Source organism: Passer domesticus, chromosome 7 (genome assembly GCF_036417665.1).
Source record: "Passer domesticus isolate bPasDom1 chromosome 7, bPasDom1.hap1, whole genome shotgun sequence".
In the NCBI taxonomy this organism is placed as follows: Eukaryota; Metazoa; Chordata; class Aves; order Passeriformes; family Passeridae; genus Passer; species Passer domesticus.
Genome location: NC_087480.1, coordinates 7,890,628 through 7,911,489, shown reverse-complemented (window position 1 = coordinate 7,911,489; position 20,862 = coordinate 7,890,628). Strand labels below are relative to the sequence as shown.

Genomic DNA, 20,862 nt, shown 5'->3' with positions numbered 1-20,862 from the left:
AATGGAAATCAGTTGCTGTGCAGAAAGGTAGAATAAATTCTTAATACTGTGGAGTAAGCAGCATTAGTTTTAGCTGCTTATGTTGGTTATACAGGTTAATGCTTTTGTGCTTTCTTCCAGCTATCTGCTTTGCTCTACAATGAGCTCTTTGGATTTATCCTATACAGTGATTTATACTTAAATGGGAAAAGGGGTGTGTGTGTAATTCATGAGACCATCTGTATTAGTTCTCTTTGGTGCGACCACCCTATGTGTGTCTGCTGCCTTCAATGGTCACTTTTTGGAGATGAACCCTTCAGTTTGGCTCGTGAGCATTTGACAGGTTACACAATAGTCACACGCTGCTGTCTTTGGCAACATTTCCATTTTATGACATTGCTTCCTAGATATTTCAAACTTCAACATGTTGAAAGTCAATATGCGGCTCATCTCAAATGTGTTTTAAATGGATCTGACAATACATGAAAAAACATGGATGAGTGGGGAGTAGAAGGGGCTTGCATCATACTAGTAGGAGATTGCTTTTAATCCCAGAAATTTTGTGTATAGAGTTCTCCTCTGTGCCTGTTGATATTTTTTCTGCTCTTTATATAACAGGCATTTCAATAAGTCATTCTAAGTTTGAAATTTCATTTATACAGCAAATTTTATTGCTGTAATAAACTGATAAAAATGAGAAAAACCTCCAACTTGTTTATCATGAAGCCTCCCAGGGCTACTGTTTTTTCTGGGAAAACTTTATAGGGGATGATGTGGCCTACAGGTCCCCAAAATTACACACTGTTTTTACAGGAGGATGTTGCAATATTGACATTGGGTTGAGACATGGTAAAGCATCTTTATTGAATTATCTAGAATATGTTACTTAGCCTGTTCTGCCAGCATGTCAGTTCTGCCAGTTTGTTATTTTTGCCATTTTTTCCTTGCTCAGGTGAAAAAATCTTGTTCTCCAGCCACATTCTACTCATTGACTTTTCTAGTGTTAAGTGGTATTTTCTGCTGACATTTGGATGGGGCTACCTATGGATTTTCAAACAGTGTTTGGTGAATATTTGTTTTTTAAAATAGTAGTTGCTTGTTCTAAATGGTAATAATGGGAATTGTAGTGTAATAATGTGTAGCTATCACACTAGAGTGGAAGTGTGCATCTATATTACTGCCATAATATTTTGTCAAGCAGTGAAAAAGATTTTATCAATGTCTAAATTGCAATTGTGGTTTTTCACGGGATGAACACGTCACATGCCCCTCTTATCTGGCATGCATAGATCTAATTGCTTTATCACATAGGGGAAAAATATTTTACAACTGAAAGCAATTGATGCCCCTCTACATCCTCTCTGGCAGACTGCAGTAACGGAATGCTGAAACATCTGTGAGAAGTGACAGAGCAGGAGCAATGGTAGATAAGGACCCAAACCCTGAAATCAGAATCTTACTGACTTTTAAGGTATCAGAATTATTCTGACCAGTATTTAGGGAGAAAACCTCTAACACTCTTGAAAGGAGTAGTTCCTAATTTGGTTACAGGAATACAGTGGGATGTGTGTTCTATGACCAAATATTGAATGTGCAGGTGCCTCCTTAGACTTCAATGTGTCTCTAAGGAGGCATTCAGTTAACTTGCTAATTTTTGTGTGTGGAAACTAAGGACACATGAGGTGCAACTGTAATCTGCTGGTGCGTGCAGAGTGGTTTTTGTGTTTTGTAATACACAGGAAGTATTAAGCTGCCTAGTCAAAATTCTTGTTTAACTCTTGAGTACTTAAGACCAAATATAAAGAGCAGAAAATACGTGCAGTGTTAGTCCAGCCTAAACTGTGAAATCTCTGACTCTTCTATTTTACCTTTTTCAACATTAAGGGAATAAAATAGTTCTCCTTAAGTAGAAAAGCCACAAAATGTGTATTCCCTTGCTTTTTCTGTTTCTAATAGCAGGAATCGACAGACAAACTCCAACTTTGGCAAAAAGTCATTAGTGAACTGTTTCTAATTTAGCATCATTAAACAATGCAAGTCCGCAGATTTAAGCTATGAATGGCTCAATGAATGCAAACCCTTTGTCAAACAGATAAATGTGGATGTGGTGCTAAGGCTCCCAGAGAGATTAAATGCTGTTAGGAACAAAAGCTTTATAGCAGTGACTGAGCCAAATATTGCTTTGTTTCTGTAGAAAACAAATTTGAATTAACCAGCAGGCTGTAATTATGCTGCAAACAGCTTGAGACCTGTGATTGTTTTAGTTGTTTAAGGAGGAGTTTTGAAGAGAATATTTTCTGTGTGCATGTTCTTGGGAAGTCATACCAAAACAGTTGATGTTGCTCAGTCCTCTTCTGCTGGCTTTGTGGTGACTGATCTGCTGGCTTTGGTCACAGTGTGGCCTTAGTAAGTGATGTTGGGAGTATCTTTATTTCTGTGTTCTCCTACTTGCCATTGAGATCCACTGGAGCTGGGAACAGTGAGACTGTCTTCGATCACCTGAGTGTTTATTGTAGCTGTCATAATTTCTGTTGATGTGGGCTCGTGTGCTTGAACACAACATGGTGATTGTATGTTGAAGTCCAGAGATTTGATTGTACTAAAAACAAAAAGAGAAAAAGGAAAGGAAAGGTTAAGGCTTGACATTTAAGTACTAGTCTCCAAAACTTTGCTTCCAGAAATAGCTTCACCTGGAGCCTGACTGTGGTTAAGCACATGTCATTGTCCCTGTCCTTCAAGTGAGGCTGTGGTGGTTGTTCCCCTTGCAGCCTTGCTGCCTCTGCTGATGCTGCTGGCAGAGCTGCTCAGGCTACATTGCTTCTGTACTGACTTTGCCTTCATCTTCTACAGCTGGTCACTGCAATGAGCATCTTGTGCTGTGAGTGTGTCAGAGCAGCAGGTGAAGCTGGGACACTGCCTGTCCCTGCCTGTCACCGTGTGCCCACAATCGACCTTCGTCCTTCTCTGCTGGTTTTGGGGGTTTGCAAGTCCTCTATCCTCATCTCCTGCTTCCCCTGGCCAGAGCCTTATCAAAGTAAAAACCCACTTCTCACTGCTTTGGTCTATTGTATAGAGCCTGTTTTTCTGTTCTCCTTTACAGAACACCCTCAGTTTAGAGGAAAGGTGGAAAATGGGACATCTATTTTCTTTTTAATTTAAGAAACAGTAAGTTTTACTTTGTGCCGTTCTCCTGGGGTGGAAATTTAAAAGACCTCAGTATGAATTTTTATTAAACAAATACTTTTTAATGTTCAGCTGTTATGCTGTCCATCTAATGTATGAAAAACATCAGGTGTAAAAAGTGAAATATTAAAATATAAACGTCAGAGCATTGTCCAAAGTGAGCAGCATTTGGCACTAGCTGCCATTAGCTGTTTTAGGAGATGGCATTCACAGTAGTTACAGTGCAATGATAATTCACTTGAGGCAGAAGGTCTGTAAACTTCTGGCAGTGCTGGCCCCTTTCAAATGAACAGAATTAAATAGCATTTTAAAGAAAGTCAGTAGCCTGACAAACACAGGGTGTTTTCAGTTTCAGTGGCAGCCTCAAGTTCATCTAATAAAAATGTGGTCTAAAAGTGTCACTATCCAGTAAAAACAGTGACATCTGAAACCAGTAGTGTAGGACAACTAGTCATAGTGACAAAGGAAAAAAAGGCATGATTCCCACTCCTAATGCACTGTGTGTGTCACAGAGGTGATCCATGCAAAGCAGTTTAGGTCCTGCCTTCCAGTGCTGTTCTCGTGTTCGTGCTCCATTTGGCTCTTGAGCAGCAGCAGTGTCAGTTCCTGTGTGCCCCAAAGCCAGAACTGAAGTTCGAACCTGTTCCTTGGTCTGTGGAGAGAAGTTAACTTCCTATGTCAACCCATTGGCTCAAAAATGACCTTTTCCTTTTCTCTCCTGGCTGGAGTCATGTATCTGTTTTAAAATGTGAACTTGCATTTCCTATAGAAACTTTTTTGTAATAAGAAATCATTAGCAGTTGATAAAAGCTGGTTAGTTTTACTGGGTTGCTGATACCATAAAAGAATTAAATTAGAAATTCTTGATAAAAAGTGGTAATAAAAGGAAGAGATGTTATTTTAGGAGAGGACAAGTATAAAAGTTACTTCTTTGCTGAATAAAGGATTTCTTGAAATTGTATGAGTAGAAGATATGGAATGGAAATGTGAAATACCATGATTGCATAATTTTTTAATCTACATTATGTTAATATTTGAATTTCTTTAAAAATATGATGAGATTTTCTTTAATACAATGCTGCCCTATCAGTTCTGCTTACTGAGCTCCAAGGTGGCCAGGTACTTTGTTGGGGAAGTCCTAAATTCGTTCCTCAGGAAGTTGGAGCATCTGTTCATAATGGGAAGACAGCAATATAGTAATTTTTTTTTTTTTGAGATTAAGCTTACTTAAATACTCTTTGGTAGATTATGCATACAAAGTAAAAAATTATTGTATTTTTAATAGCAAATGAAAGTTTGGTTGTATTTTACTGGTCTTTTAATTAATAGATTCATTAGCAAATTACATGCATAGGTGCATGCATAGGGTAGCCTTGGCATGTACTAGGGGTTTTTTTTGATAGGTCATAAAATCATGAAGATTTGGCCTGCAATAAGAATAACCTAATATAAAATGGAAATCTCTGTCCGTGTTACCTGATAAATACCAGAGTCCTGGCACATGCCAGGGGTGATTGCACCAGAAGCCATTTTACCAGTGACCAGAACACTTGTAGTCATGGTTCATTGAACAGTAATTTGACAGAGAAAATAAGGTTATAGTCCTTTCAAAAATGAGCTATTGAGCTTCACCAAATTAAAAACTCGCTCTCTGGCCGATCTGGCTTTGGCAAAGCTTTCACTGAGTTATGTAAAGATGGATTTTACATAAATTGGAGAACATGCGCTCTAAAATATCTGTAGCTGTAGGCTGATCTCCTTACTTTGTTTTCAAAGAGTTTCTACAATGGTTTGAGAAATAGATGAATGGATTACTGATGGAAATGAACAAATCCTTAATATTCTTAGCTACCTTGTTTCTGTTGCATCAGAATAAACTCGACTACTTCTGAAGAAAACGTCATAACAATATTTTATTTCATGTGTGCCACTAAGCTCTACAAAATGGCAGCTGCATGATTTGAATATTCTAGTTGAGAATAAAATCTGTTACAATTTTCAAGGATCTTTGCTTATCATCATCACCTGGATGCCTCTGAACTGTTTTAACAGGTTAATACTTGCTAAGTGGTTTAGAAAGCAATTTGCCTCTGTGAATCATGCTGTAACTCCAGCCAGTGAAATCTGTCAGTATTTGCTGGAAAGTTAAAGCATGTTAATATCCATATAATGAATACTCTGTATTTCATCACTATAAAAATATCATTTGGAAGTACTTGGAGGATTAACTTGGAGTCATGAGAAAAGCACATTTGGTTGTAGCCTCTAGGAAAAAAACTGTGCTGTACTTGAAAGAATCAACATGTGGTTAGAAAGAAAATTCTGATTCAACCTACTCTGTGATAGCAACTAATTAACCTCTGGCACTTTTCTCTGAGCTGCAAGCCACTGCTTCCCAGAGGTTGCAGGAAGTCAGGCAGCTCCTCTGCCTTCCTCTTGCAGTGTTAATATTCATTTCACATTCGACTCCAACATTCCCTTGGCTAACTACTATGATGTTCAACCCTCTCCAGACCAAGTGTGTGTGTTGAAGGTGGTTTTAACATCCACATTTAGAGCAGCTTGTTGTGAATTCTCAGTACATGCTACTGTTGTTTTAACTCTTTTAACTTTTGTTTCCTAACTTTTTAAAACTCTGGTTAAAAATGGTACTGCTGTGCTTCTTGTTTAATGATTTCTATTGATCAGAACAATAGAATTAGAAAGTTAATTAACTTTCTCCTTTGGTAGTATGCTTAATTGTGATATACTGTACTTAAAGTAAAAAAAAAAAAATCAATACGTTTACCTTCATTACTATTGAGTTAATGATAGTGCTTAGTAGACCTATGTTAATAAAAGTAAATAATGCCTTTGGTAAGTGTCCAAACAAGACAGATGTGCTTACTGTGGTTTTGTTGGGGAGTCAGTTGGGCATTCAGGGCATTTCCCATCTGTTCTGGGTGTAAATGGCAGAGTTATTTCTGAATCTTAATGTTACAGCCCCTGCAACAGAAGCTACATTCTGAATACTTTAAGATTTTGTTGCAGGGTATGTGATGCAGTGCTTGGGTTTTGTTCTTTGTGTATTGCAGTTAACACAGAGCTTAAGCACCGTTGCAGTTTCACTTTGTCTTACAAACACGGGTTCTTGGTGGTGTGTGGAGATAAATGCTGAGCTGCTACCAAGCCAGTGACAAAGGCAGAATTTGTGGTTGCTCTGGGAGTGCTCTTTCCCTCTTGGTGAATGCCACAGGGCTGGGATCCAGGGGATCAGTGCCTTATTGCCAGGTGTTATTGCTGACTTGCTGTGGAACTTCTGCCAAACCCAGCTCCTGAATGTCACTTTCTGCAGAAGGGAGAGGGTGCTCAGCCCTCCAGAACTGTTAAGCTGTAGGTTAGATAGGTGGTGTATTTAACAACAACAAATCAAACAAAAATCCCCAAGTCCCCACAAACAAAAAACCCACATCACAATTTTTTTTTGGTCGTTGTTTAGATATGAGCTAAAACCCATATAGGATTAATATGATCTGCTTGTCTTTATTCACATGGAATCAGCCAAGTTAATGTTTAGGACTAGAATTGTAATGGTCATACTCTGGTGAATTTTTATGGTGTGGAATTTTCAGTTTTTAATGCCTCATTCGCATGTGCAAGTGTCTGTTCATACATAACAGCAAATGTGGAGGAGAAATAGTGAAATTTTTTTCTGCTTATTTTTGTGACAGAGAACTGCTCATTATATCTTGAAAATCAGGTAGAGAACTGCTTATAGCCACACCAGGCATGTCAAATGTCTACTTGTAGGTATTGCAAGTATTTTAATATTTATTATATCCTCTCTGTTGACGGTGCAGTTTTAACAAGGCATTGTGTTCTGTAGAGGATGACCTGTAGAGAACAGAGCTATGGGAAGTTGTGTGTCATGTTCAGAAAAATGCTTCCATTATCCCAGCGAGTCTTGGAATAAATGAATCATGCTCAAGGTCTTTGCCTTCATTTGTAAAACTTATGAGTTACACTGTCTGTCAGGAAGTCAAGTAGTGATGTGGCAAAGATGGTAAAAAGCCCACTCCAAACAGCCAAGGAGGTTGGTTTACTTGTCTGTTTCTTTTCATAATGATTTTAAATGATGTGTTCGCTTTCTGTTTTCTTCTGAGTTCAGAGAAAGTATTATAAATACTCCTTCATGTAACATCTATCTGATCTGACATTTTGGGAAGATGCTTCGAGAGCAAAGAGTCAGATTCATGCTTGTTGAATCTGTTGTTCTTCACGCCCACGCTTGCAAGTCTCCCCACATTATTTTGTATTTCTTCTCAGGAAGACATGTACAAATTTAGAGACTCGATGTCCTTTGAAATTATGTAAGACTCTTGCCTCCATGCTATTGTATGAAAACTGAAATAAACAGAACTCACCATACCCAAAACACCCTAGAACAGAGTGAACAAAAATATTTTGGGTTGTGAGCCAGCAACTGCTTGCTGCTCTGTTGCTTAGTTGTATTTGTTGGATGCAGAGATAGAAAAAGGCTCTCCAGACTAAGGTATACCCTATAAACTTTGTTTAAATGACTCTAGATTTGTTTTATAAAATAGAGATAATTGTGTTTCAAAAACAGCACCAATCTTGCATGCTGCAGTTCATCCACATTAGTTTATTCAGCTGAGTACATTAGAAGTCACAGCTGTTCAGATGTACCCTTGTTCCTACAATGTTATGTCTGTGTGCATAAAATCTCATTGTTTCAAACCCATGTACGCTGTTGAATGGTGGATTTGTTTTGAATATGTTTTTGTAGCTGACCTTTTGTACTCATGGCTTTGAACAAGGCATGTCAGTGCTATGAGGGTAATATGTGAGTTTCAGAAAGTGCTCTGTATGGTCCTTGTACCTGAGGAAGCTGGAGGTAAATGTTTTTTTTTAAAAAAGGAAATTATGAAAATTATTTTTCTTCCATAAATTTCAAATTTGTCCTTACATAGTGATCATAATGACAACTGGTGAAAAGGGAGGGATTTAAGCACATTCTTGTTGCTTCAAGTAATTTCTGAAACTAGTTTGAAGAGCAATGTTTTAACCTGCACATTTAAAATTTGGAAAACTTTCTGCATCTGAAGTTTGCAGCAATTATGTCAAACAGCTATAAATCTTTGAGATATGGAAATACTTGATTAAAAATGGAGATGCCCTCTTCTGTGGATTAACAGCTTATGTTTGCTAATTAAAATTGTGTACATATTCATTAGCCTTCTATACAGGCTCATAGGTAGAACATTAGATCACAGAAATTACAGAAACTAGTTGTTAATATTTCTGTAGAAGAATTTTATTAACATTGTATAATAATTACGGGTTAGCATAGTTAGGCTCTCAGATGTAACCTAATTTATATCTGAAGATTAAAATAGCAGGCTAATAATACTGCAGTAATTCTTTAACAATTCTACCTAAAATTAGCTCGTCCTGTCTAGGTTGGGACAGTAATTGCTTGGGATAAAATCTTAAAATAAAATTATGAAGTGTTTGCCTGGACGGTAGCAGAATACAGAATACTGGATATCACATCCTAAAGGAGTTCTGCTTGTGTGTTTCTAAAAGCAGGTTAAAAACTCCATCTGCGGCTTGAAACTCCATGATGTATATTTTCTATTCTGAAAGTATATGGATGATGTAATGCAAGCTGTAAGAATGAAAGTACTTTTTTTAATATTACCCTTAGAGTTTCAATGTTTCACCAGTTTGGCAAGAAAAACTAAGGTGCTTAATTTTGGAAACCAGATGAAACCTCTCTAAACATCCTACAATACCGGATTGTAGAAATAACATAGTGTGCAAGTGTCTAAATCAGGGAGCTGGGGATGGAAGGAAAAGGAAAAACTTAAAATCAAAAAAGCAGTTATGCCTTTTTAGAGACTGTTAACACTTCACTTTCCTGAATTAGCTGAAGGGAACCACTAAGGACTGATTCCCTTGCCTGCTGATTTTTTTTCCCTGTAGCTTCTGTGCTGTTACATTTCATCCCAGAAGACTGTGGGTTTAAAACAAAAGATCAGTGAATGAAAATGACTTTGGTCTTAATGTTTCTCTGTCCCAATTTCCTTAGATCCCTGGTGGAAGAGGAGGATCCTCATATGAAAGTGTCTCTTGGGAGCAGCGATATGGGCGTCTCTGCCCATCTGCAGTCTTCGAAGACAGGAACCACCAGATTTTTCACCAGCAATACTCACAGTTCTGTGGTATTACAGGTAATTAAATATTCTCATGTCTGTATTGAGTTATACTGAGATTTTTGGCTGCTCTGCACAATGTGTCCACTAAATAGATTTTATTAGTCCAGTAATTCCTATAAAGCCTCAAAAGCTCTCATGTTCTTGTGCTGTCAATGCCCACAAGCAAGCATTGCTTGGGACTTGCCTTCCTGTGAGAGGGGTTCAACTTTTAGCAGCAGCTTGGAAAACAAACCTGGCCATTTCTTGGGGTCATATCCCAGTCCACTCTGAAGTTCTTAGAGGTAACAGTATTTAAACTTTGATGTGACAGCTGTATCAAAGAAGCTCATTTAAATATCAGTATTTAATTACATTAGCCATGTGCCTAAGATGACAGAGCCCTGCCAGGTTTGGTGTAATGCCCTGTGCTGGGTCTGACTATGGCACTGCTGTGTTGTAGAACATCTATAGAGACAATATTTGCATTCTTGCTAGTATTAGAAAAATATCAGTTCAAAGGAAAATGTTTTATGTTTGAGTTTCTGTTCCACAGAATGAAGGAGGAGAGTATTTAATCCATCCTCCAGTATACACAACCAGGCACATCTTTGGAAGAAATCTTGCTCTACGATGCTGCTGTAGATAATTTTATTTTTTATTGCAGTTAGATGTTATAAGTAATTCAGAGATCAGATGTATAATGGGAGCTTATTTTGGGGTTTTTAGCATGTTGCTGTGGTAACAAATTTGATAATCATAGAACCAGGTAACAGTTTTCCTTTCAGGTCATAGCCTGTTAGGTTGCAAACCCCTTAAATTGCTGTGGAACAGAATTATATCTAGAATGCATATGTGACCAGAAGGGGTAGGTCCAAAAAAGATAGGAGTCCCTACCTGAAACAACTGCTATTGTGAAAGCTTACAAAACAAACTCCTTCCTGAAAATAATTATTTGACTAAAACTACTTTCTAAGGCCTAGTGTACTTGGCATTCATCAGCTATATCTGGAAAGTAATGATTATTCTGCTTGTTTTCAACGAATACTAATCATTGAATATATTACAGATAATGGTTTTAAGATGACAAATTATTTCTTTGTCACTTTTTTGGACCTACACTACACATGTACCTAAAAGTAAATAAATATTTACATAAGGGAAATAAGAGATTTCTACTCTCCTCCCAAATCCAAGGGATGCTTTGCATTTTGTTTTTCCTGCAGGGCTTTGACCAGCTGCGAGTGGAAGGTTTGCTCTGTGATGTGACGCTCGTTCCTGGAGATGGTGATGAGGTGTTCCCTGTCCACAGAGCAATGATGGCTTCTGCAAGTGATTACTTCAAGGCCATGTTCACAGGTGGTGTTTTCATTAAAGCCATGTCGGTCTCCAAATTGCTCTCATTCAGACACTCAGACACAAGTTCAGTGCTGTGTGTGAATCAGTCCAGGACTGCAAACAACACTGTGGACTAAACATCTCTCTCTACTGTTGCATATGGGGTTTTAAAATTAGATTTTAAAATTATATTTTCATTATCTCTAAATTTATGAAATAATTTCAACCCCACCAAAATTATAATTTACATTTACCTGCATGTCTGTTTTAGGAGGAATGAAGGAACAAGATTTAATGTGCATTAAGCTTCATGGTGTGAACAAAATAGGCCTAAAGAAGATCATTGATTTCATCTATACTGCAAAACTTTCCCTTAACATGGACAACCTTCAGGACACTCTGGAAGCTGCCAGTTTTTTGCAGATTTTACCTGTTTTGGACTTCTGTAAAGTATTTCTTATATCTGGGGTAAGACTATTAGTTTCCCATTTTTACAATGCTTAAAGCCTTGGTATGCAGTTTTGTTTTTTTTTCTGTAATGACACTGACTTATGTCATAATCAAAGTTATGTCTAAAACTTGCCATTATTCACAGCTTAGATTCACAGAGAACAAATAGTTTCCTTGAAAAACTTGGTTTTCTTCTGAGTCTTACATACAGCATGAGTTTGATACTACTGTTTTACCACAGTGAAATTCTTTACGTGTTTGATTTGAGATGTTTCAGGGTCTCCCTGCATAACTGCACTCACTCTAGCATTTGTCTGCTTGCTGCATTCATTAGGTGCTTCAGTTTCAGCCACTGTATTCCTGTATTTACAGCCCTTCCATCTCAATGGGGTGCTGTTACCTGTTTTCTGACTCTAACACAGGATAAAAGCAATACCCAGACAGGATCCCTCAGTACCTTTCCTGTCCTGCTCTGTGGGGCTATAGAGCAGCAGTGGTGCAAGAACAGTTCTGCCTGGAGAGACACTGCAGTTATTTTTTGTGTTCACTGGAGGTTTTCTAGTGTTGATGCTAAATGCTTCTATATCTCACTAGAACTCTGACTTTATCAGGTGTGTTCCACACAAATTACAGAATTATTTGGAAATCAGCTTTTCAACTCTGTAATGAGAAATAAAGAAGCAGGTATTCCTGTTGCTCTGCAGAGTACAGGCTCAGAAATGTGACTTCCCTAACTGAAAATATGTACCAGGATTTATGCAAATCAGAGGAGTCTAAGCTGGTAATAACAGCAATTTGTTTCCTATGATGTGTTAGAGATATTCAGGCTTGATAATGCCATTTTGCTTTTAATTTGGAGATATTTTTAAATGACCTGTCTGATAATGTTGTGATAATGTTTTATTAAGCTCAATTCTCTTCAATCCCATCCCTCCTATTTTATCTTGCTCAGTGTTTTTTTTTTTTTACCTCCAAAATGACACCTCTCCTGGTTTGACATTACTATAAATACCAACTTGGAAAAAGGTCTTGGTGGTGTTTTGAATGAGGTATTTGAAAAGGGCTCTTTCTGATGGGAGCTGAGCCCTGGGGACACTGTGGTGGCCTTTCCCCTTTCTGGGTAGGGCAGCTCCTTGTTTATTTTACATTGTTAAGGAAATAACTTTTTTCATATTGAATTGTGTTATTGTTTTAAACGCTCATTCTCTGAAAGTATGCTCTCTTGTGATGTTGATTCAGTCACTGTTTTTGTTCAAATAAGAAATATCTTGTTTGGTATTGCATTTAATTTCCAAAGAATGAGGAAGACTTTATTATTTCTCTTAATTTTATTGGGGTTTTTTTGGGGAATACTTTCATTTAGACTGATGTCTAAGGGGACATAATCTCATTCATGGTATAGCTGTAGAGGAAGTACAAAACTGAGGTTGTTCTGTTAGCCTAGTTATGTTGTTAGCATCCTTATATAAAGAATTTTTGAATGACCTTACTCCTAAATTTGTTGAAACAAGAGTTGATGAGCGAAAGAGCTTCTTCTTGAAGGATCATTTCTGTAATATAAATATTCTGAGCAAGTATTGAGCTTATTTCTACTGAAGTTAGCTGGCATGAGAGCTGAGGTAACCATTCCCAGACAAATGCTTAATTGTCTTTGAATTGTCTGGGGAGTCCATTATTAAAGAGATTATAATAAGTCAGTTTATGTAAGGCATAATGTGATTGTGTACTTCATAAGAGGGTATTGGAAATATTTACAAAGAAAAACCAAAGCTTAAGGTAACAGCTTAATTTGTCTAACAAAAACAATGAGACCTTCAAAGAACAGTTTCTGTTGTAGCTGACTTGAAAGTGGTTTTTTTATTTGCTCTGCATTTACACCCCTCCTGTCAAGTATCCCATTGCTCTGATTATCTTTGCTCTGCAACCAAACTCTCAGAGAAACAGTGGAATACTTCCCAAGATGTTTTCTGTTACTATTGGTTTTCAATAATTATAGCTGTACAATAGACTAGGACTACTCTCATACTCACATCTAACTGAGCTGTAATGTAAATAATATTCATAAAAATGCCGTGGAAATGTTTTCAGAGTAGTGAGCTCTAGACACAACACTGATTTTGCAAAACTAGCAGCAATGTACAAAATGGAGAAAGATGAGAAACTTACCCAAGTGAATTACAGCACTCAGGAAAATTACAGGGTAATGGGGGGTTGTTACACTGTAATTAAAGAAAACATTCCCAAACATTGAAAATTAATGTCTTGGATGTACCTGAAAAAAAATTTTGTTCCTTTTATAATTTGGTTCTTTACACTTTTGTAACTACTAGGATATAGTAAAATATTGAGGGCTTAATACTTGGAAGTTGTATCTTGTCAAAAAAACTTGGTTATCTGAGGATGGAGCAAGTTAATCTGTTTTGTGGGAGTGTGGGATTTAACCCTGGGACCAGCTCTGACAGCCACCAGAAATTCGACTTTTTTCTGTAGGGGTACAGTGGATTCTGTTTTCTGAGCTGGTCAAATTTCTGTGCAATTTTTTTGGGGCTTCTGTCAATGGGAGCCCATAGGAAACTTGAGGGTTTCAGGGGTGTGTTTGCTCCTTTAAACTCGGACCCTCTGAAGCACTGCATTAAGTGCTTTGGTGTCTGACAGCCATTGACGCAAAACAAAGTTGGACACCTGATTGTTTTGTGCTGCTGGGTTTGAGGGCTGGATTTTTTTGTGCATGCTGCTTTTCCTGAGCTGTTCTCCAAGGCTCTCATACTTGCAATCATTTTGCTCTGTCCAGTTTTGGAGTATTTTGTAGTCAGTTAAGTTTTTATGAGAGCTTGGGAAGTGGTTGCTACAAAATTTCAAAGAATTAAGTGAACTGCTTTCTCAAAGAAGTACATTGGCTTTTGCTTTGGGTTTTTCAGGCTGTTGTAACATGGTGCTGTGCTTGACCTTTCTTTTTTGAAAAGCTTTTTAGTATTTTCTCCAACTTTTGTTTTGTAATGAGCAATTACAACGAGTAATGTGAGTGAGCAGCTCTGCAAGTCAAGTCCATATAAAATGGGATTTATTGAACTGAAATTCTCAACTCCTTGTGGAGCTGCTTAGCTGCTTGAATGTTTATGTCTTTTAGCTCTTTTCTTGTGAGATTTTTTACTTGTTATTGGATACACTGTACAGTGTGTGTATTTTCACCTGGTATTTCCATTCCTCCTGTTCACTTCAGTGGATTTCCAGAGTAGCAGTTCCTTTTCTTCCTTGAAAAGCTCCTGTTTGACTGACTTCCACACAGAACCACAGCATAAGTCAAGCTTCTAAAAAAACCAAAAAACCCCAGTGCTTGGGTAACTGAAGTATTTATTTAAATAACATTGTGCTGAACTCTGTCCAATTTTGAATATTCAAGTAGAAGTAGCTATAGCATTTCTTTCTGTTGAAGGATTATTTTTTTGGCTCAGGATTTAAGAATCTATATTTTTTATGACTTTTAAGTATTTGCAATATAATTTAGTCTGGTACATTGGTTATTATCTTAGAGCAGAGTAAATAGGGTAACAGTAATTTTGTGAGAAAAGTAACCTTTAAGACAATATTTAATATGGCACCCTGATTTGAGGTGAGTGGAGGAATTTGTTGGTGAGTCAAACATAATGCACAATTTCATAAGCCTAATGGGGAGTACTTGCAATCATATATGAAAAAAAAAACAACCCTGAGTGCAGTACAGTCCCAGTGGATTAATAAAGGCAGTATAAAGTGAATTTTCCGAGAATCAGGGGTTGACTGGAAGCTGCTGATATCATGTTCATCAGTCATTAACAGTGTGTAATATGTCAATAAATTTCTCAAATGCAAGAAGTCCAGGAATATGCTCAGCTGCATGGATTTACAGTGTAGCATAATTATGGTAATACAGAACTCTATGCACTCTGGGCACTTGCTAACTGGCAGCCAGTCAGCAATAGCTCCAAATACTTCATTGCATCCTGAGCATGTGCCAGTGGTACAGAACCTGTACAGATTTTGCTTTGATCTTTTAAGTTCAAGCATGCCTTTCCTGCATGCAGTAATTTCTGCCTGCTTACTTTGATGTGGTGGAAATGCTGCATCTCTCTAGTTTGGTGCCAGACAATGTATTCCAAAGTCATTTTAAAATACAGTAACTATATAGCAAGGGTTAAGATTTGTGGTATACTGCAAGTCAGCTGTTTGTTAAACGATGATTTTTCCATTGCTTTATTTTGTAATATAACTTGGAAGAAATTTTGGAAGAAATTCCACTCGACCAGGTTGCTCAGAACCCCATTCAGCCTGGCCTTGGACACTTTAGCAATGGAGCAGCCACAGCTTCTCTGGGCAATCTGTTTGATGTTGATCCTCAAAGCCAGTCAGAGAATATTTTATAGGCTGTTGCTAGTTGGTGTGAATATATTTTGATATAAACAATGTGGTCTGTCTTGTAATGCAGAAATTATTTCTATGTATATAAAGCACAAATATTTTCATACTAGAACTCCTGACAGTCTGCTGCACATTCATTTCATAGATGGGACCTGATTACAGGATTAGTAGGCATTTCAAGATGCATGAATGAAGACTTTGGATGACAGTAGATCTTAACTCTAGGGCAAGTTGGATCAGTTTCTAGTGAATTTAAAAAATCTCCTATTCCTGTACTCATTAGACATTGGAATTGTCTGGTATTAAAGGACAATGATCAGATTGAGTTATACAGTATTAAAATCTTCTAATCTCTGTCATGACCACAAGTCATTTGAAGGTTTTTGAATTCTTAGGCTCCAGTTGGGCCATAGTCCTCAATCTTTATAATCTTTTTTAAAATAACTGTGAGATTTGTAAGCTTAAGTTCTTCTGGCATTAGGAATGTAATGAGAATGACAAAGTTGTGGAAATGGTTGACACTGAGTAGGACTGACATGCACAGAGACTAGAACATGTGTAAATGAAGCTTGGTCTGGAATAAGGTTTGAATGCAAAAAAGCTACATTTCTCAGCAAGAAGCATTTGATTGACTTGCTGAGCACATGTACCAGAGAGCTTCCTGAAAGGAACTGGCTGGGTTCACTGAAAACCCACCAGAAGTTTGCCTCATTCCTGGCATGTTTCTTCCTTCCTGTGCCTTAGATGCCAAGTGACCTTAGAAATTCAGGAGCCAAAGATATGAAAAGATAGATGCAGCTACACTGTAAAACATATGTACTCGAGTACTGAGTTAAATTTGGGTGTGTGATCCATACTGCTAAAGCATTTATTAAGCTGAGTATTTTTAGGGGAAGTCCTCCTAGGTTTGTTCTTTTTAAAAAAATATGTATAAACTAAAATCACTACCTTTGTCTTATTTTTGACATGAATTTAATTTTGAACAGAGACTGTGAGAACACTGCCTTGATTTATTAAAGATCCTTTTTTGTTTATTTTGAAGGAATGTATTCATGAGATTGAACACTATAAATATTAGTTGTTCAAAATATATGGCATTCAGGGGTTAGCTGTTCCATTCTCTTTGGTTTTATTACGCCAACACAATTTTAATAGTGTCAGAAAATGTCTAATGGTGACACCTTTGTTTTGCTCTCTGTAGCCTTGGGCTGATCACCTGTCCCTTAATTTTATTTTCCACATGTATTTCTTAGATGTTTTCAGAGCTTTTCAAAGATGAGGTACTATCTAACTGTTATGCCTCATCATTGTGTAAGGTATTTGACATAATATATGCCATCTGCTTGTTACTTGTCTCAGTTCTTTCTTCAAAATAAGGAATAAATTGGGTCTCCCTTTGCAGTCATGAATATATACACTGCATTGAATATTTGCTCATGTGTAAATCACCTTGAGCACTGCAAAATGCTGAAATATTGCTGATTCTACAGTACTCATTAAATTTTACAATATCATTTAGGCACCAAATTAAGAAAGTATTTTGATTCCTTTTTCTGTTTACTTAATAGGTTTCGTTGGAAAACTGTGTTGAGGTTGGGCGAATTGCCAACACATACAATCTCACAGAAGTGGATAAATATGTTAATAATTTCATCCTGAAGAACTTCCCTGCATTATTAAGTACTGGTGAATTTGTGAAACTCCCCTTTGAACGTCTTGCCTTCGTGCTTTCAAGTAATAGCCTTAAGCACTGCACTGAACTGGAGCTCTTCAAGGCGGCGTGTCGCTGGCTGCGCTACGAGGAGCCTCGCATGGAGTACGCCGCAAAGCTCATGAAGAACATCAGGTTTCCCCTGATGACCCCCCAGGATCTTATCAACTACGTCCAGACTGTGGACTTCATGAGAACTGACAACACCTGTGTCAACTTGCTTCTGGAGGCCAGCAATTACCAGATGATGCCGTACATGCAGCCCGTGATGCAGTCGGAGCGGACGGCGATCCGCTCGGACAGCACGCACCTGGTGACGCTGGGAGGGGTGCTCAGGCAGCAGCTGGTGGTCAGCAAGGAGCTGCGGATGTACGACGAGAAGGCCCACGAGTGGAAATCCCTGGCGCCCATGGACGCGCCGCGGTACCAGCACGGCATCGCCGTCATCGGCAACTTCCTCTACGTGGTGGGAGGCCAGAGCAATTACGACACCAAGGGAAAGACGGCGGTCGACACGGTCTTCAGGTTTGACCCTCGCTACAACAAGTGGATGCAAGTGGCATCTTTAAATGAGAAACGGACCTTCTTCCACCTAAGTGCCCTCAAAGGACATTTGTACGCCGTCGGAGGTCGGAATGCAGCGGGTGAGCTAGGTGAGTCCTCCTGCAGCCAGCCCCTTGCCTTCTGCTGGGCCTGGAAATGCCCTCTGCCCAGGGAGTGGGTGGAGAGAAACAAGCTCAAGTCACTGGAGTGCTGCTGATCTCTGGAAATACTGCAAATGCAGAATTTTTTCTGGATACTCTTAGAAGTTAATTTTAGAAGGAATCCCACAAAAAAATTCCAAATACCTGTGTCTTGTGTATTGATGCATATTATCCGGTGTCTTGGCCTTTACCAGGAAACATGAAGTAAACATCTGTGTCTGCCTGTGGAAGTCTGGGGGAATATAAATACAGTTTTAAAAAGAAAAAAATTAATCATTACTTCAGCTGAGAAACAAAATTCATTACTAAGGGATACATAGCTTTAGCTGAAACTCACTCTTGAATAACCATTGCATTTTAAAAGACAAAACTTTCTGGAATAGTATTTGAAATGCCAAGGGGTTTTTTGATGTGTTTTTTTTTTGTTGTTGTTGTTGGGTTTGTTTTTTTTTTTGGTGGGGTTTTTTTGTTTTGTTTTGTGTTTTTTGGGGATTTTTTTTTTTTGTTGATTTTTGGTTTTTGGGGGTTTTTTTTTAGTCTTATGACTCTGATTTGTTTCACTCACAGATTAGTGAGATTCAGATATTTTGATGTTCTGGACTTTTTAATTATTAAAAATGTTATATTTCACATATGACCTTATTTGTACAAATGACTGAATGACTTGGTCCTGGTGCCTCTTCTTTTACCCCCCTTGCAAATGATATTTAATTTAGCTTGACTAAAAACCCCAAAACAAACCAAACTCAATCAAACAAAACAAAAACACCAAGAAAAGAAACAGACAAAAACAGAAGAAAAAACCCCATATCAGAGGGAAGTTTAAATTTTAATTCCATTCCAGTGTTTGATGAAATGGGATATTTAAAAATGCCTCCTGTTCCAAAAAAGATGGGAAGCTGCTTAGCAGTAGCTTGTTTTCCCTAGTCATTTTCTGATGCAGATCCTGGTGTTTTCAGAATTTTTTACTGTTATCACTATTTACCTGAAAATACATCCTAAACAATCTCAATATCCTCTGGAAGACTAAATGTACAAAATAACATGTATTGATCTTTGAGTATCAGAAAACCTGATATATAGCTTCAGTGAGCTATTTTCTGACAGTATGAATTAATAGCAAATAATCAGATTGCTGAGCTTGTGCACTCTACAATCTGAACAGAGGAGGGTTATAAAAATGTCACTGAAAAAGTTGCAAGCCTGACAAAATCAATATGAAATAATATTGTCACTAAGCCAGGGCAACCTGTGTGTGAAGGAGGCTTTGAGTGCAGTTTTACCTTAAATTAGATCAAGCAGTGTAATTCTGCTGACCTCAACTCTTCTGCTTTCTTTAATTAAAATACAAAATTTATCACCTATCTAAAGTTCTTTTGTAAAGATATCATTAAAATGCTGTAGCAATTTCCACACAGACCTGAAAAATGCCACTGGATCATTCTGTGGGAAGAGCACTCTAAATGCTAAATATTGTAGCTGTCTGATGCTTTGATTTGGGGCTTCAGGTTCTTTCCTTGTTAATTGTGAGGTGAGTCACTTTTCATTTTCATGTTTCTTTCATAAACCTTGACAACTGGAAGATGCAATCCAGCTTAAACTTCCCATTCTGTTCAGAAGAGAAAAACTCTCAGGCTTTTCAAAGAGAGAAGGTCAAATGTGTGTTGGACAGATATTAAAGAAGTTGCCCTTGGGTTCAAACTAATTTCAGTCTGTTGTTGGAGAGGAAAAATTCCCAAAACCTGAACTGAGCTTTCTGGAAAATTGGCTCTTATGGAAAAGGGCCAAAGGATTAAAGTTACTAAAACTTTTTTTTTTCTCCTGACATTCACAGGAATAAAAGTTATACTTTTTGAGGATTTCTATCAAACCTTCTCAAAACAGTTTTCTGATGTTTCTTCTTCTGATAACTTTGTAAATGCTTCTTTCTACATTTGTAGTACTTGCATTAGTGTAATAATGAGCTGCTGTTTTACCAGTGCATGCCACTTAGAAAAGTGTGGTTCACTGGACAGGATGAGTAAATTTCCATGTACATGGTACATGTGTTGGAATGTGGTAAATGCTTCCTTTAAATGTCCTGAATTATGACATGATAATTGAGATTTCTCAACCCTGTGACAGCTTAGGGCTGTGCAGAATTAAGCACCCCTCCTGGAAGGATTGTAGATAATTCTGGTTAGTTCCCTTTAAATGTCAAGGCAGGCACCTGCCAGAGGTATTCCCAGAAGGCGGGAGAGCAGCCCTTGGACATGGGAGGAGACCAGCGTGGAGGAGGCAGGTGTGCAAAAACCAAGACTTTTTGTAAAAGGGTCAAAGGGAAAAGCAGGTGTGGCTCACAAAGACACTTGTGAAGCACAGCACACTGGCAGATTCCAGCTGAACACTGGAGACTGTTTTCTCTTCTGACAAGAAGATTTTTGTAGCTCATTGTAAGAGTTCAGTTGTGCTTGATGATGGCAGAAGCTGTGTGTGTAAGTACTAGAAAACTTGTGCATTTAGGTATTGTTCAGATACTTCAGGCTCTGCTGTTGATAGGCTGGAGTAGAGTTTGGGGTTTTATGTATGGGCTTTTCCTCAGCACTTTAGGGGAAGTTGGGTTGTGAATAAACCACAGATTCATTCATTCATTCATCATGCTACAATAAAGACAGAGAACTGCCAGGCCAGTTACGTGTTCTTTTGACCCTCTGCCCATCAAGTTGGCAGATATTTATTTTCCAGATGCCCTCTATGATGTTGAACACTCCTTGTTTATGTAAAAACTTCCCCTGTGAGTCAGTGTGTACATATATATGTATGTATATAAAGACATAGCTAATATATTTTAGGTGTTACTGATTGATGTGCACCAGTATCCAGTTGGGCTGCTCAGAGTAGTATTGTGAATATCAGACCAGAGTGTGAG

The 20,862-nt window shown here is 37.9% G+C and overlaps 1 protein-coding gene across 6 annotated transcripts in view; it reads left to right on the top strand.

Annotated features, from left to right (window-relative positions):
* The window catches only part of KLHL13 (kelch like family member 13), an 80,083-nt gene that overhangs the window by 47,486 nt on the left and 11,735 nt on the right, over nucleotides 1-20,862 (top strand). For 5 of the 6 annotated variants that reach the window (XM_064426695.1, XM_064426694.1, XM_064426693.1 and 2 more), the window contains 4 exons: nucleotides 9,254-9,395; nucleotides 10,583-10,715; nucleotides 10,966-11,162; nucleotides 17,108-17,903. In XM_064426695.1, the coding sequence (XP_064282765.1) occupies nucleotides 9,254-9,395; nucleotides 10,583-10,715; nucleotides 10,966-11,162; nucleotides 17,108-17,903 (1,268 nt within the window). Of the gene's footprint in view, nucleotides 1-9,253; nucleotides 9,396-10,582; nucleotides 10,719-10,965; nucleotides 11,163-17,107; nucleotides 17,904-20,862 lie in introns of all 6 variants that reach the window. The other variant, XM_064426691.1, reaches the window with a different exon arrangement.